General features: G+C 44.3%; 1 protein-coding gene across 3 annotated transcripts in view; it reads right to left on the reverse strand.

Annotated features, from left to right (window-relative positions):
* The window catches only part of ALDH18A1 (aldehyde dehydrogenase 18 family member A1), a 40598-nt gene extending 25796 nt beyond the window's left edge, over positions 1 to 14802 (reverse strand). For 2 of the 3 annotated variants that reach the window (XM_014785598.2, XM_004427881.3), the window contains exons 1-5: positions 14659 to 14802; positions 11674 to 11789; positions 5010 to 5224; positions 559 to 708; positions 353 to 457 (exon numbers count right to left, since the gene is read on the reverse strand). In XM_014785598.2, coding sequence (XP_014641084.1) covers positions 353 to 457; positions 559 to 708; positions 5010 to 5224; positions 11674 to 11761 — 558 coding nt within the window. In that variant the 5' untranslated portion in view covers positions 11762 to 11789; positions 14659 to 14802. Of the gene's footprint in view, positions 1 to 352; positions 458 to 558; positions 709 to 5009; positions 5225 to 11673; positions 11790 to 14649 lie in introns of all 3 variants that reach the window. The other variant, XM_087432327.1, reaches the window with a different exon arrangement.
* Positions 14803 to 15376: the final 574 nt, after the last annotated feature.

The following is a 15376-nucleotide window of genomic DNA, read 5'->3' on the forward strand; positions in this document are numbered from 1 at the left end:
GTATTAGCACTTGCAGAAGTCCTAAGAGTTATCAGTATATAACAAGAGCTAATCATTGAGACTGTACTGTGTACCACACAATATACTGAACACTCTTCATATATTTTCTTAGGGAACCATTTCAAACACCCTCTCAAGTAGGCACTGATATTATCCTCATTTTTCAGATGAAGAGACTGAGGCACAAAAAGGTTAGACTTCGAGACTTTCTCCAGACCTCTCAACTAGTAAGTGGTGAAGATGAGACTGTATCCTGGCAGTCTGGCTCCAGAGCCCTGCTCATAACCCCCTTGCTCCATGGGAATTACCCTCATGGGTCACCCACACACCCTTGCAAAGGCCAGCCTCTCACCTGGGCAGCACAGATGCTATACTGGGTAAACATGGCTTCATACAAGGCCATCAGCCCACTCTGTCCGGCAGCTGCGCAGGCTCGGGCTTCTAAGACAGGTATTGCCTGTAACACACCAACAGACAAGGTGTGGTTGGGAGTGAGGGAAAGAGACCTGAGAACCCCTATTACTGGAGGGTGGGGGGTGGGGGGGCAGCAGCACTCACCATCTCTTTCAGCTGGTTCTGCCCTGAGTGCAGGGCCTGCCGCACGCTCTGAGACAGAAGGATCTCATGGCGCAAGCGCTGCTTCCCAAAGGCTACGGCTCCACTGGTAACCAGCATCATCTCTCGGCCTTGATTCTGCAGCACTGACACCTGACATCGAGGAAGGAAAAGGCACCACAGGTCACTGTAATATCTCTTTCTTCTTGTCACAAGAGACTCAGGTACAGTGGGCTAATCAGTGAATCCCAAATGCTGGTTTAAGACCAGCACTGGGCTGGCTCTGGAAGAATCACCGAGGTAGTTTGGTAAAAATACAGATTCCTACATGCTTCCTCAAATCTGATAAATAGCTAGCAGACAGAAATCAGAAGTTTTTAATAAGGGGATTCTGGTGTATAGCCAGGTTTGGCATCCACAGGACTTGAAGGTATCTGGAGGAGCCTATTATGCAGAAGGCCTAGTTGTTTCAGGAAATAAAGCCCAGAACAGAACTCTGGAGCTAGGAATTGCAACGTAAACTTAGCACAGGCACCTCAAATTCCAAGACATGACCTGAGGAGATGAGGCTGTTTTGGGGGCATGTCTGATCCCTATGGGTTGCCTTTGGCTAGACCAGGGAAAGACCCTGAAGATTCAAGATGCAAATAGAGCCAATATTCCTAACCTATCCATTCCTCCTGATGCTTGAACCCTACAACCTAGCTCAGGAACTGACAAATAGCTGCGATAAACCATGATTTAAAAAAATAACTTTTTATCATAGAAAATATCATACTTAATCAAAGTGATAGGAATCACATGATAAATCCTCATATGCTCATCACCCAGCTTCTAAAACTATTTCTCATGGCCAATTTCTCACTCTCCAATATTTCTCCAATAGCCCCAGGCTCCAGACATATTATTTCATCTGTATATATTTCAGCAGTAATTGCTAAAAGATAGGGAATATATATAGAAAAATCCACAAAACCATTATCATCTAAAACATTTCAATAATTCCTTAATATCAAATACCTAGTGTCCATGTTTCCCCAATTTTTTTAGCTTGCTCAAATTGAGGTGCAAATTAACCTCACACATTGCAATTAATTGAAATGTCTCTTAATTCTCTTTTAATCCACAGGTTCCACCTCTATCAGTTTTTTTTCCCCTTGCAATTTTTTGTTAAAGAAACAGGGTTGTTTGTCCTTTGGGGTTTCCCAGGCTCGATTTTCCTGCTTGTGTCCTTGTGGCATAGTTTAATGCTGTACTCTATATTTCCTGTAAACTGCTGTTAGCTATGGAGGCTTGATTTTATTGTCAAGAATTCTTTATAGGTCGTGGTGTCCAACGAGAGGATACACAATGCCTGGCTGTCTTTCTTTCTGTGATGTTAGCAGTTGTTGATGACCACTACCAAGATCCATTGATTCATTAGGGGCAAAATGCTGATATTCTAATTCATTCATTCCTTCTTCATTTACAGGCTGGAATACTTCCATAAAGGGAAACTTTCCTTCATTAACTATTGGGTTACCTTGAGATATAGTTCGTATATGAAAGGCAGGATAGGGCGGCCCGGTGGCAGAGCGGTTAGGTGAAAGGCAGGACAGATGTGTGTCTCTTTCCCTTTATTTACCAGTTTTCAAAATAACAAGTAGGTTCTCTAGTATCCTCCAAGGATGACCAATGAGGTTTTTCTTTTTTTTTTTTTAATTTTTATTTATTTATTTATTTCCCCCAAAGCCCCAGTAGATAGTTGTATGTCATAGTTGCATAGCCTTCTAGTTGCTGTATGTGGGACACAGCCTCAGCATGGCCCGAGAAGCAATGCGTCGGTGCGCACCCGGGATCCGAACCCGGGCCGCCAGCAGCCGAGCTCGCGTGCTTAACCGCTAAGCCACGGGGCCGGCCCCCCAATGAGGTTTTTCAAAGTATCATTCTGAATTCATGGATTTAAACATATTTCATGTGTTTAAATTCATTGCAGTAATTATCTTTATTGATGTTCAGATCTTCCCATCTTTGGCCAGTAGAAGCCACTTTAAACTGGCTCTTGAGTCCATCTAACATGAGCAGATGACTTGGACAAGAGAGCTGACTCTACATGTTAGTACTGCCCTGATCTAGAAAGCCTTTCCATGAGGTCCATAGGTGTCCCTAAAAGGGAAGCTGGTGAACTAAGCAAACCATTACCTGGTTCTCCCCACTGTTTTCATCAAGTTTCTCCTCTACTCAAAATCTTCAATCCTCCTTCGAGATTGAACCCCAATTCCTCTATCTGGCTTCAAAGCCCTGCCTAATGGAATAATGCACTTTATCTCCCATTCTCCCTGAGGAGCCCGCCACCACTTCTTTCAAGCTCACCTCCTTCCTGGCCCACCAGCATGCCAAACTCATTCCTGTTTTTGTCCTCCATCTGGAATCCACTCATAGTACCTTCCATTCCCTAGAACTCCTAGGTTGCACAACTCCAGGTGCACCATTCACACTGTGCATTTAGCAGCGTAGAACATTTCCCCACTGTTGGTACAAATCCTACCAGTCACGAAGGCCGAGTCCCAGCTCTCCTAGGAAGCCCCAAGAATAACCACACTCTCATCTGACTTTCCCATCTCTGGACCCCATCTCAGGACTTTCAAGTCCTGTGGATGCCAAACCAAATCAGGCACTGTCATTTGGACCTACTGATTTGGATATTTACTGCTTTGAACAATCACCTAATGGTTCTGGGAGTCCCAGTTCTGGCTCCCCAAGGGCAGAGACAACAGCCAGAGGTCTGTTAAGCCCCTCAGAATGTAGTCCTTTGATAAATATTTTTTAAACTGAGTTGATCTGATGGACTCAATTTGGGAGGCAGATCTGATAATAATTGCTTAGTATAGAAAATATAAAAAGAAAATCCCATTAAGTTTCAGGTTAGCAGTTTCCTAATACCAACTCCTCAGTAAAGTTGCTTTTTAAAAACTGAAAATAAGGTTGTGGAGGATAGAGCTGAGATACAGCTAGAATGGAAAAGCTCTGGCTTTATCTCCAGGATGCCTTGGATGTCTGGTTTATGACCCTTGGTCAGAGGTTGGCAAAATACGGCCTGCAGGTCAAATCTGGCCCACACTTGTTTGTAAATAAAGTTTTACTGGAAGACAGCCAAGCTAATTCGTTTACGTATCGCCTATGGTTGCTTTTGTGCTACAATGGCAGAGCCGAGCAGTTGAGATAGACACCACATAGCCTAGAAAGCCTAAAGTATTTACTATCTGGCCTTTTACAGAAAAAGTTTGCTCATCCCTGCTCTTGGCACAGACAAATGTAGTGGGATTTGTGATGTGATGTTTAAAGTCCAAAACTCCTGTGTCGACCCTCAAGGTCAGTTTCTTTACTGATAGTTTGTGGTCAGCCTGGCTTGACTGCATGGCCAGTGGGGCATAAAATCCCCTCTGGAAACTTCTGCTTTGAGCCTTTCCAAAACCAAGATTCACCGCACTGATCTCTTCATGATTCAATCTGGAGACAGAGTGTGGTCCCTGTGTGAATAAAGCCCCTTGGGGGCTTGTGCATAGGATGTCTCTTAGACCCCCAATGCTTGCTTACTCTCTCTCTCTTGCTGCCTTGTTTCCTTTGCCTTTAAATGAAAGCCTTACATGAGTATTCTCTGTGAAGTCTGGTAAGTCCTTCGAAATATCTGAACTTGGGAAATCTTTGCAACGATAGCTCATATTTATTTCAAGGTTATTGGGCTAATTAAAAAAGAGAAAGCCCAGCAAAACAAAAAAAAAAAACCAGCTCAATATTTACACACATCCATTTGGGTAATCAACCCTGACTACATATTAGTCACCTGGGAACTTTAAAAACACAGATGCGGGGCCGGCCCGGTGGTGCAAGCGGTTGAGTGCGCACACTCCGCTGCGGCGGCCCAGGGTTCGCCGGTTCAGATCCCGGGCGCGCACCAACACACCACTTGTCAAGCCATGCTGTGGCGGTGTCCCATATAAAGTGGAGGAAGATGGGCATGGATGTTAGCCCAGGGCCAGTCTTCCTCAGCAAAAAAAGAGGAGGAGGATTGGCAGATGTTAGCTCAGGGCCGATCTTCCTCACAAAAAAAAAAAAAAAACAAAACACAAATGCTTGAACCTCATCCCAGAGATACTTATTAAATGGTTGAGTGTGAAGCTCAAGCATCTCTAGGCCCCTCAGATGATGCTAATGTGCAGTCAGGATTAAGAATCACTGACCTATACTAAGCCTGAGGGATGAACTGCATGAAATCAACTCCTTGACACCCCGTTTGCTTGCCATGGGATGCTGTCTCCCATTGGCACCGACATTGAAAAAGGGAATTTTCCAATTGGGTTAAATCTATCACACTCAAATCAAGATTATTTTTACAAGCTGATAAATCTGAACTGACAGCTTAAAAACCCTATTTTATTTTAGTTCAGCAGAATTTTCCACATCTTGGCAATTACCTGCTCGACAATAGATGCCAGGCGCCCCAGGGCCAGGCCACATTCATCCCCTCGGGTCACCACGGCACTTCCCAGTTTCACCACGATCCTCTTAGCATGCTTCAGCTCACTGCGGTGGGCAAAAGACTTGCCGTGTGTACGACTGAGGGGGACAGTGATAAAGGGGATGTTGCTCCAAGAACGAACATGTCTGGTGGCTGAAGTCTGCACACGATCTGTAGCCCCCAGATAAAGTCAAATGCAAGGAAAAAAAAGAAATACACAATTGACGTCTCAATAAAAGAAAGTGCATGCACAATACTAACCAGTTTAGCCACCAAAAAATAGCTTTATCATTCTTAACTGAGTAAAACCAGTACATCAAAAGCCATGTGCTAGCATGTTCTTCTTCTGGTATTGTGTGGAGTTTACACCCAATAACAGGCCACAGGTACACTCAAACACTGCTGGTGAAGAGTTTAAATGAAACAATGTTTCCTGAAGACATGCTGGCAAAATATATCAAAGGCCTTAAAAATGTTTACATCTTCTGATCCAGCAATTCCATGTTCAGAAATTTATTCTAAGGAACTAATCAGAGATGGAGACAAAGAGATTTATCAGAAGGCTGTTCATCAGTGTTATTTATAATGTCCAAAAACCGGCAGAAGAATTAATTAACATTTTTAGAATTTTTAATAAGAGAGGAAAATGCTCATATGTTAGTTTCATATACATGTCTAAATGCATAGAAAAAGATGAAGAAAATAAATCAAAATATTAATATTTTATCTCTCGATGGGATTATGAGTGATTTTAATTTTCTTCTTTATTCTTGTGTATGTTTTCCAAATTATGCAGTAAAAACACATTGTTTTCATAATCAGAAAAATGTGTGGTTTTTAAAGAAACCAAATCACTATAAAAACAGAGTGAGTCTGATTAGCAAAGACAATAAAAAGCAAAGTAATCAGTATGAGTAATAAAAAATCATAACTAATCCACCCACAAACTTTCTCTAAGATGGCAGCATGAATCCAGATGCCTATAACAAAGATAAAAGAAACCAGATAGCTTTCTGAAGAAAAGTAACGTTGGAGTCAGACTTTTTCCTTCTCTCCCTTTGGACATCTGCCCCTAAGCGATCCTTTCCTGACTCTTTTTTCTTGCAATGCTGTGCAAGATTTCTAGGGAGGCAAAAAAAAAATTGATTAAAAAGCTGAAAATACATCTGCACAAAGCCAAAAGTAAAGCACTAAGAGCTGAATGGCACGCACTGAACCCCTTCACCACTTCTCATGGGTCCAACTCTTCCTGCTGGCTGCTTACCAATTACCCATTCGCCCCCTCTCTCACAGATTAACAGACCACCCAGTTTTAGCTGAGCAAACTGCCACTAGTCAAAAGACTACATTTCCCAGCCTTTCTTGCTCAGCTAGACACGGCCATGTGACTAAATTCTGGTTAATGAGATACATGTGAAAATGTTATGTGGGACTTCTAGGAGTTTCCTTAAAAAGAAAAGCGCTTCCTTCCTCCCTTCATCCATCCTGTTGCTTGGAACCTGGAGCTCAAACATCCATTTTAGACGACAAGAAAGCACATTAAGAACTGTGAAGCAACAAGAAAGCAGTGGCATGGAAGCCTGATGGTTTCACCGGGCTGCCCGGGAAGCCCTGGACTGCCTCTCTTCTTTTAGGACACCAGGCTTCTCTCAGAAGAGAGAGAAATAGATTTCTATCCTGTTTGAGCCATTACTATGTTGGGTTTTCTGTTACACACACCTGACCTAACTGTAACTGATACAGAAGGAGAACTGCATGGGCAGGGGGGCAGGCGAGGCCTGGACAGGAGAGGAGAGGCTGACTGTGGACGTCAGCTGTTCATGGTGGTCCCACTCACAGCAAACGGACCTTCGCTTGGTGGGATTCTCTAATCGCAAGAAGCAAGACAAGATGGGTAACACAGGTTCTCAGCAGGACTAAACTTTAGGCACTTTCCCCTTCACGAGTTCTTTATGTATCATTACAGGCAAATAATAAATATTGCAATGAATTACTAAAGTAATCATTCCAAGCCACCTTTTGGACCATTCTTCTATAACTGTACTGTTACAGAGTAGCTTCCTCTACTTGAATCAACCATTATCACCTCCCTTTATGTTTATAGACAGATTTCTCAGAGCTTCTCTAGACCCACTGCCTCTGTCTCCTGACCATTGACCATTGACTCCTTTTCTAACAATAATCTTGCTTCTATCCTTTTTCTCTACATTGTGACAATGGTGGGTAAAGCAGGCAGAATCTTATTCTCATGCACCAGAAGATCACTGTGTGTTCTCCTCCTTCTCTGCCTTCTTCACGCACAAATCTTAGAAAGAACATTTTTAATGAAGTATTAAAGAGTTCTTTCTTTCCTCTTCTAAATAACCATTTTTTAAGTGACTATGTTTCAGGTTGTGGAGATACAAGAAAGATGATATGGTCTTTTATTTTTACAGTAGGCTTACAGTCTAGTTCCTGGCAGAAAGCTGCTAAGTCCATCATCTGGGATAGAACTGGGGCTTGCCACCTTTGCTAGACCCACAGGTGGATTGTCTCTTCCTGCAAGAGGAGTCCCAGGGACTAAAGGACTGGTTTGTTGTTGGGGCTAAGTTTCATAGAAAGCTCCCTTTCTTCATTTCATCAATATAGGTACCCTGGCTCAGTCTTCAGGGATATTATCCTAAGCAACATATAAACCTAAGTCTAAGCTTAAAAGTTATCTGTAGATAACTTTTAATAGTTCTGGCCTCACTGACCTGATAGAGAGAGGGGTGGTGGAGGGAGAGACTTACTCCTCCAAGGTTTGGACCTTGGATCACCCGTGGCTGTGTGCAGAGCTCGGAGCTATATCCAAGTTTCACTTATACCTTTGGACTGAGTCTGCTGGCCAGTTATCTCTCCTGTCCACTGTAGGGCTTGTACTGTCCTGGAAGGGTGCTGAGCATGGGTGGGGCAGAGTAAGAGGGCACTTTACGGACACAGGTAGTGGCAAGTACGTCAGTCCAGGTGATCAAATGGCAGAAACCAATCAGATTCCAGCAGGCCAGGTGAGCACGAACAAGACTCCTAATCGACAGTCTGTATCAGCAGAGGAGGGTGGCACGGCTTGGTGCCAGGCAGTCAAAGGTCATTTGTGGCTGCAGGCAACTGGGTCACAGCAGATCAGGGCTGACAAGGTTCAAGAGGAGGTAATAACTATGAACAAGGTTTCAAGCAGGTAAAAATCCAGTCATGCCCAGTGGGTTCTAGCACAAAGAGAGCTCAGTGGGATCCAGGGGTTTTCGAGTTTCTTCTTCAACAATGCTTTCACCCTCCCAGATTGACCTTACCTTTCCTGTGGACATTTTTTGTGTTCTGCAGTGTGTTATACTTTTTAGCGTCCATATTAAGAAGTGAGAAGGCCTTGATTAGCTAGGAAAAATCTAAGGCTTCTGGATGGGTAATCTCTTCCCATCTTCTAAGGAACCTTTAGGCTCTAAGTCCCAAGGAAAAGCTACCTCCTCCTGGTAAGCATACGGGAATACCGAGGTGTACGTGTGCGCACATGTGTTGGGGTTGGGGGGAAGGTTGTCCACAGTCCTCAAAAGTGCCATGGATCACACTCCAAGGGAGAAGCCCTTTACCTTTTCAGCATCAGAGTCCTTGTGCTCAGCAATCAATGAGGCTGTGTTCCAGGCCTGAACAAGAAGGGCCCTGATATGACTTGTATCTCCCTTCCTGGCCTTCCACTTCCCTCCGTGCTTCTACCTATATGCTTTCTCACTTTGCGTTTTTATTTCTTTTCTGCTCTTCTGCTTATCATGGTCAGTGAACACAGGGCCCCAGACTCCAGAAAAATCTGGATACAAAAAGAGAAAAATCTAGGGACAAGAACAGAAAGTGCCTCCTTTTGTCAATGAGGCTATTGAACGTAAAAAATAATAATATCAACAACAAGAATATTGAAGTGAATACTCACTATACACCAGGAGCTGTGTTAACTATTCACACACCTTCTACAGAGGTGGGGGCTACACAAAAGGAGCCAGATGGCCTGGGTGGGAAGCTCAATCCCTCTGCGTACTTGCTGTCACCTTACTGACCTCATAAGGTTGTTGTGGGGGACCAAAGGAGTTAATGCACGAACAGGGATGGGCACAAAGTAAACACTCAATAAACCTGAGCTCGTATTATAAAAAAGTGTTAGCTATGGCTACCACCATCACCATCGTCATCTTACTGAATTCTCATGAGTCAAGCCTCATGAGTTAGGTATTATTTTGAGTTAGTTATTACTATTATTAGCCTCATTTTATAAATAAGGGAATTGAGGCCCAGAGAAGTTAAGTAACTTACCAACATTATCAGATTGCAAAAATGGCCACAATACTTGAAGCTTCTCCCATCAACAGGTGGAGTCTATTTTCCCACTCCTTCAATCTGGGCTGGCCCTACGACTTGCTTTGACCAATATAAGGTAGCAGAAGTAACACTGCATAAATTCTGAGCTTAGGCCTCAAGGGGCCTTGCAGCTTCCATGCTTGCTGTTCTTGGGAACCCTGCAAACACCATGTGAAGAAGCCAAGGACAGCATTCTGGAGGATGAGAGACCACGCGGAACAGAGATGATCTATCACCCCAGCAGAGGTCCCCCGGCCCTCAACAATCAGCCCTGAGCCAATGTGAGAGCTGACTCAGACACAGAACTACTGTACAGCTGAGCCTGCTCCAAAATGCCAACCCATGCAATTGTGACCTAAATCCATAGCTACCGTCACTAAGTTACTTACTAAGTAAGCAGGAGAGCTAGTTTTCAAAGCCAGGGAGCCTAGTTCCAGACCCTGAACTGTTTTAACTGTTATACTCTTCTTTATAGGAATGGGAAACAGAGGATTTTCCAGAGGATGATAAGCTTGATTAGTTGATAAGCAAGTCTTCTTGCAGTAAGGTTTGGAGATCAGACTGTTGATAAAATTTAGGTGTTATCAAGGAGATAGCCAACTCAAAATATCGTAAACAGCCTTTCAACAAATGGTGCTGGACCAACAAGACATCCATAGGCAAAAAAACGAACCTTGACCTAACCATCACACCTTACACAAAAATTAACTCAAAATGGATCATGGACTTAAATGTAAAACTATAAAACTTTTAGAGAAAAACATAGCAGAAAATCTTCAGGATCTAGGGCTACACAAAGAGTTCTTAGATTTGACCCCAAAAGTACAATCCACAAAAGGAAAAATTGATAAATTGGACCTCATCAAAATAAAAAAAACTTTCCTCTGTAAAAGACCCTGTTAAGAGCATGAAATGACAAGCTACAAACTGGGAGAAAATACTTTCACACCACATATCTGACCAAGGACTAGTATCTAGAAGAGATAAAGAACACTCAAAATTCAACAGTAAAAAAACAACTCAACTAAAAATAAGCAAATGACATTTCACTGAAGAGGATATACAGATGGAAAATAAGCATATGAAAAGATCTTCAACATTATTAGCCATTAGGGAAAAGAAAGTTAAAACCACAATGATTACCATTATACACCTATCAGAATGGATAAAACCAAAGAGTGACAACATCAAACGCCGGTGAGCAAGACAAGAAAGTGGATCATTCATACATCGCTGGTGTGAATGTAAAATGCTACAGCCACTCTGCAAAAACAGTTCTGCAGTTTCTTATAAAACTAACTACCATACGACCCAGCAACTGAACTCTTGGGCATTTATCTCAGACAAATGAAAACTATGTTCACACAAATGCTGTGCACGAATGTTCACAGCACCCTATTCACAACAGTCAAAAAACAGAAACAACCAGACACCCTTCAATGGGCAAATGGTGACACTAACTATGGTGCACCCATACCATTAAATACTGTTCAGTAATAAAAAGGAACCAACTGATACACACAACGACTTGGATGAATCTCCAGAGAATTATGCTGAGCAAAAAAAGCCATCCCCAAAGGTCACATACTGTATGATTTCATTTATATAACATTTTGAAATGATAAAATTATAAAAGTGGAGAGCAGATTAGAGGTTGCCAGGAGTTAGGGATGGGGGGGAGGGGGATAGCTAGAAAAGAGCAACTTGAAGGATCCTGCAGTGAGGGAAATGTTCTTATCTTGACTCTACCAATGTCAATATCCTGGCTGAGATACTGGGAGAATTGGGTAAAGGGTAGAAGGGATCCTTCAGTATTAGTTCTTAACAACTGCAAGTGAATCTATAATTATCTCAAAACCAAAAACTTAATTACAAAAAAAGTAATGAACAAAAATAGCCTGTAAAAAATTTGGGGGGAATGAATATAGGTAACACTTTAAAAATTTTTTTTAATTTTGAGTTATTTATTTATTTGACATACAAAAACTGTGCAAAATTAAGGTATACAATTTGACGAGTTTGGAGATAAGCATGCACCCGCAAAACCATCACCACAATCTATGCCACAAACCTATCTATCACCCCACGAGTTTCACTTTATTGATAAATACAAACACTTAGAACATTTCACCAGTTGGCTGCTTCCTTGCTTACTGTCTTTGTCCAATTCTGCCAAAATACATTTTTCTCTCCTTTAAAACTGTTTGAAACATACTTCTACCAAACTTCCCACATACTTAGAAGTTTCCTATGATACATACGAGATCTGGAGAGACCTGGAGATTGGACCCAGGGCAGGAGACGCCGGCCGAAGGGCTGGACCCCAGAGCGGTAGACTTGACTCAACATGCTGCGACGTGGCCACGGATCAAAGTACCTGCAGAATGCGTTTTTAAAAAATGAATAATGAAAAATACTAGACTATTTTATTTTCCTCCACTTCCCCACACTCAAGTGTAAAAACTTGACCTGCCTGCTTCAAACTCCTCTGTCTAAAGAAAAGAGAGAAAAACAAATGGCTCCTTCTCAGGCTCCAACTCTACCTTTCCTTTCCAAGGATCATCTTACTTATTATGTAAGCAAATGGCAATTAAGGATTATGAATATTTTCAGTGACAAAAAAATCTTTAAGGTATAATGTTTACGTATTGATACTAAATCTTCACAATTCCTATACCATTACGGAGTCGCCAACAGATCAAAACCAGCTCCAACATCCAACAAGCAGGCACTTCCACCTTCCTGCTATCACCTCCCAACAGAACTCTGAAAACCACATATTTGAAATGTCAGCTTGAGCCTTGCTGACACAAGAAGAGGGAGGAAAGGCAAGAGGCTGCTGCCATGTCTTTCTTCTTGCCATCCACAGGAATCTGAAGCACACTCTTGCATCCCTGGGGGGCAGTACAATGCCTGCAAATGGCGGGCATTTTAAATGACCGTGGGCACATCAATGAAACAATGCATGAGAACATGGTGGTTGTGGGCATTTTCCCACCCTAGGTCAAACTTGAGGCTTTAAACACAGAATAGTTTATTTTACAAAAATGTAGGGGGCTCCTTCCCATACATACACAGAGAATAAGCCACTCATTATTGCACCTTTTATGCTATGGGGACACTGCTGTTTTCACAAGATAAGAAAAATACTGCCCCTTGTTTGCTTGCAGGCTTCCTTTTAACTTTTGCTCTATGGATTGGTGGATTTTTCCAACTCTTTTAAATGTGCCTCAAAAGACTAGCATTTAGCCCCACAGTAAAGAACAACAAGGAGTGGCGTGTATTGCTCTTCAATTTATACTGCAAAAGGCACAGAAAGGGAAGAGAAGAGATTGGCAGGACACATCTGTTGTAAAATATATGGCATCTAATAGGCAATAGAAAGTGTTAAGTGCTGTCTTTGTTGACTTCAGCGTTTCTGACAGTCTGGAAGATCACAAGAGAAAACTATTTGCATAAAACTGAAGCATGATATACGGTCTACGTTCCACAGTCTATGTGCACTGCTTACATAAATTCCTTCGCTAACTGTTGCTAAACAGTTATTTACATGTGAATTCTCCAAATACCCAGAGAAGAGCCAAAAGGGTAAAATAATCACATAGTGACACTAAAATTCTAGTTCCATCTCTTTCACGACCTTCCTCAGCAACTCTAGCATTCAAAGTTGTATATAATCCTACAGGTTAGCTTTTAACTGGCTGTGTTACTGATGCTTTTCCCAACTGGATTATAAACTTCCCACTGACAGCATGGCAAATTGGAACATGGATTTTGCTTGGGCAGATCTGGGTTTGAGCTCTGCGCTTGCTAGCTCTTTGCCTTTTGGAAGGTTACTTAATCTTTCTAAGCCTCAGTTTCCTCATTTGTAAAGCAGGGACAATGACAGTAAGGACCTCATGGGATTACTGTGAGAATTAAATGAGACGATGCATGGAATGCCTGGGTACAACAGATGCTCAATAAATGTCAGTTTTCCCCCTTCTGTGTTTTAGGCACTAATGATGTCTTGCCACCGTTTCTTTATTTCCTTCAGGAGCTGTCACAGGCACACAGAATTCAATAAATATTCTCTGATGGATATAATCACAAATTATACCTATTGACGGTTTACCCCTCTCTTATCTATGAGTAACTGAAAGCTCTGAATGTTTAAGGTCACTAAGTCATTATTAGGTTGAAGACTGACCTAGAAACCAAGCCTCCTGGCCTCTCCCCTGTACCACAGCGCCTTCCTTGACTGACTCCTCCCTCACTGCAATGGATGGTTCATCCTGCCAGAGCTTATTATGCCCTCAAAAGAGCAGACAGCTGATTCCAGGGAGCTAAAGGTCTGTGTGTCCGAATGTCTGTCTAGACTCAATGTCATCAATTGAAAAAAGTTTCCATGTTTTGACTCAGGGTGTTTCTCAAGTACCTCTTTATAAGTTCAAACAGAAAGTCCTTATCTTACTGATTTGGACAGAGAACTGAACTTTAGTCCCAACAACCCTCCCCGGAAACACGGACTCGGTATATGGCTCACCACTTAAAAACAAAGACCCAGTGATAAATCTCACCGCCTCAGAGAGCAGGGGATAATGGGGGGGGGGGGGGGGGCGGATCTTAGTGCGCCCTGAGGCGCCACAGAACTAGAATTCACAGACCGTATGCCATACTGCAACGTGAGCGAACTCCCAGGCAGCGGGGGGCCTGGTTTTGAGCACAGGATCACGAACGTCCAGGCGGGCCGCGGGTGACTACACACACAGGTCCCTGAGAGTCGGCGTGTGGACAGTTACAAACCAGGGTAACACACTACCACCGATGCAGGTGCACTGGAAGCTGGTTCCGGACTCCCGGACCGAGAAGGGGTCCGCCGAAACTTCAAGCCTCCACCTGGACCAGTTCCTCCATTTGGGTGTACCCAAGGCAGCCAGAGAGTTCGGGTGCCCGAAGCCCCCGCAGACCCTGGCGTCTCCGCGCCGTGGCCTATGGGACCGCGCCGGGGCCTTGCAGCGCGCCCTGGGCGGCCTAGCCTGCAGCCATCCCTCGGCGCACGCCCACACTCACTCGCGGGCCGGGCCCTGGGCCCCCGGCTCCTGCTCGGGTGCATGCCCGCAGCTCCCTCGGTCGCCCGCGGCCTGGCGCGCACACCTCCCCTCGCCTCGGCCGGGCGCCGTACCAGCCCCTGCAGAGGCACCAGCGCCTCGCCATGCCTGCCGCCATCCCCGCCATCCCCGCCGCTCGCCGCGCACCCGCCTCACCGCCAGCACCGGCGCCGCCACCGCTCGGCCAAGCCGCCGTGCGCACACTCCACGCCGGACTGATTCTGGTGCCGGCTTACTCTCCTTTTTCTTCCGTCCACGTCGCGCAAGAAGACGTTACGTCAGCGGCGCCGGAGTAAACCCAGGCCGCCGGGCCTCCGCTGTTGACGTGGGGCGAGGGGCCGGCCCGCAGCTGCGCCGCGGCAACGGCGTAGGCGCCGTCTCAGAATCCCGTCCGCGCTCCACGTGGCGGGCCGCGCCCGCCGAGGCCGGGGCAGACGGCGGAGGTGGGGCTTGATCTCTGAGGGTGAACGTCCAGGTCCCAGGAGAGGACAAGGGCCAAAGAGAGTGTCCAAGAGCCGCCCCATCGGGTCTTCCAGAAGCAGTAAAGATGCCTGGATCCCTCATCTGCTGGTAGATCCCATAAGGTGTCGATCAGGATATCCCAGGCACACCTCGGAAATAGATTGGATCAGTTCACGCATATTTACAGAGCCCTCACTCCCGGCAAACTTCAGCTGTTTAAATGGGAAATTTTGGGCACTGTGATAAAATGATTTGCCCCTAGTCGTCTGGAGGTTTCCCCAAGGGTCCCAGCCCAGCTCTTATTCAGCAAGGGCACTGGTGAGAATATTGCATTAAAAATAGTTGTATTTAATCCCTGACAATTGGCACCATTCCAAAGGTGAATGCAGATCCACTCTTAAAATTATGGCTC

The sequence above is a fragment of the Ceratotherium simum genome, chromosome 6 (genome assembly GCF_057802395.1).
Source record: "Ceratotherium simum simum isolate JZ-2026a chromosome 6, ASM5780239v1, whole genome shotgun sequence".
Taxonomy (NCBI): domain Eukaryota; kingdom Metazoa; phylum Chordata; class Mammalia; order Perissodactyla; family Rhinocerotidae; genus Ceratotherium; species Ceratotherium simum.